At 32.3% G+C, this 808-nt stretch overlaps 1 protein-coding gene across 5 annotated transcripts in view; it reads right to left on the bottom strand.

The window, feature by feature from the left end:
* Positions 1-808, bottom strand: part of LOC106870813 (ubiquitin carboxyl-terminal hydrolase 3) — a 73,094-nt gene that overhangs the window by 15,952 nt on the left and 56,334 nt on the right. For all 5 annotated transcript variants that reach the window (XM_052973339.1, XM_014917031.2, XM_014917030.2 and 2 more), the window contains one exon: positions 688-771. In XM_052973339.1, the coding sequence (XP_052829299.1) occupies positions 688-771 (84 nt within the window). The remainder of the gene's footprint in view (positions 1-687; positions 772-808) is intronic.

Below are 808 nucleotides of genomic sequence, written 5' to 3' on the forward strand. Positions count from 1 at the left end.
ATTTATTTGTTATTATTATTGTTATTATTGTTATTGTTGTTGCAATAAAGTATTTTCAATGGATTAATTTTTAGCTCTATTTATATATATATATATATATATATATATATATATGCTTCTGAATTTTAGTAGAAAGCCAGCAATTTCTAAAGGAAAGGGGTTATCACTGTTATCTCTATTAGCTTGTATGTTTTTCCCTGCATGTCCCAAACATTTTGGTATATCAGACAAGTGCCATCCAGAAAGTCTAGATACTCTAGCATCTGTTCTTGTAAAAACCATGTGCCTATTCTTTTGGCCTGTGTAGTTTTACACATCTAGTTAATCCCCATCAAGAAGGATATTGGTGACAGACGACCCTGCTGTACTTTATAATTGGATGTCCTTCTTGACACCAACTGTTGAATAATGTTGAACATTGTTAAGAAGGACACCAAGTGTCACAACTGCCCAACTAGTACAAATATGAAGACACACACACTCACATTACAGAAATATGTTTGTTCTTCCAGAGGAGCAAGGAAAGTATGCAGAGATTTAAGTGTAAACACGGCAGAAAAATGAAGGAGGACGAGGGGAAAATATTCGAAGATGATGGAGAGAGAGTCTTGCTTCTTTTATTTTATTATTATTTTATTTTTGGTTTTTACTGGATTAAGCAACAGGAAGACAAAAAAATATAAATACCTGTTCAGTGATTGAAGATGTTTTCGGAGTTTTTCAAGATGTCCTCCTTTAGTATCATTGACCACAAATTCATCACAGACATAACTAATAGAAAGTAAAAACAAGAGAAATATATTTCAGT

The sequence above is a fragment of the Octopus bimaculoides genome, chromosome 15, assembly GCF_001194135.2.
Source record: "Octopus bimaculoides isolate UCB-OBI-ISO-001 chromosome 15, ASM119413v2, whole genome shotgun sequence".
NCBI classification, from domain to species: Eukaryota; Metazoa; Mollusca; class Cephalopoda; order Octopoda; family Octopodidae; genus Octopus; species Octopus bimaculoides.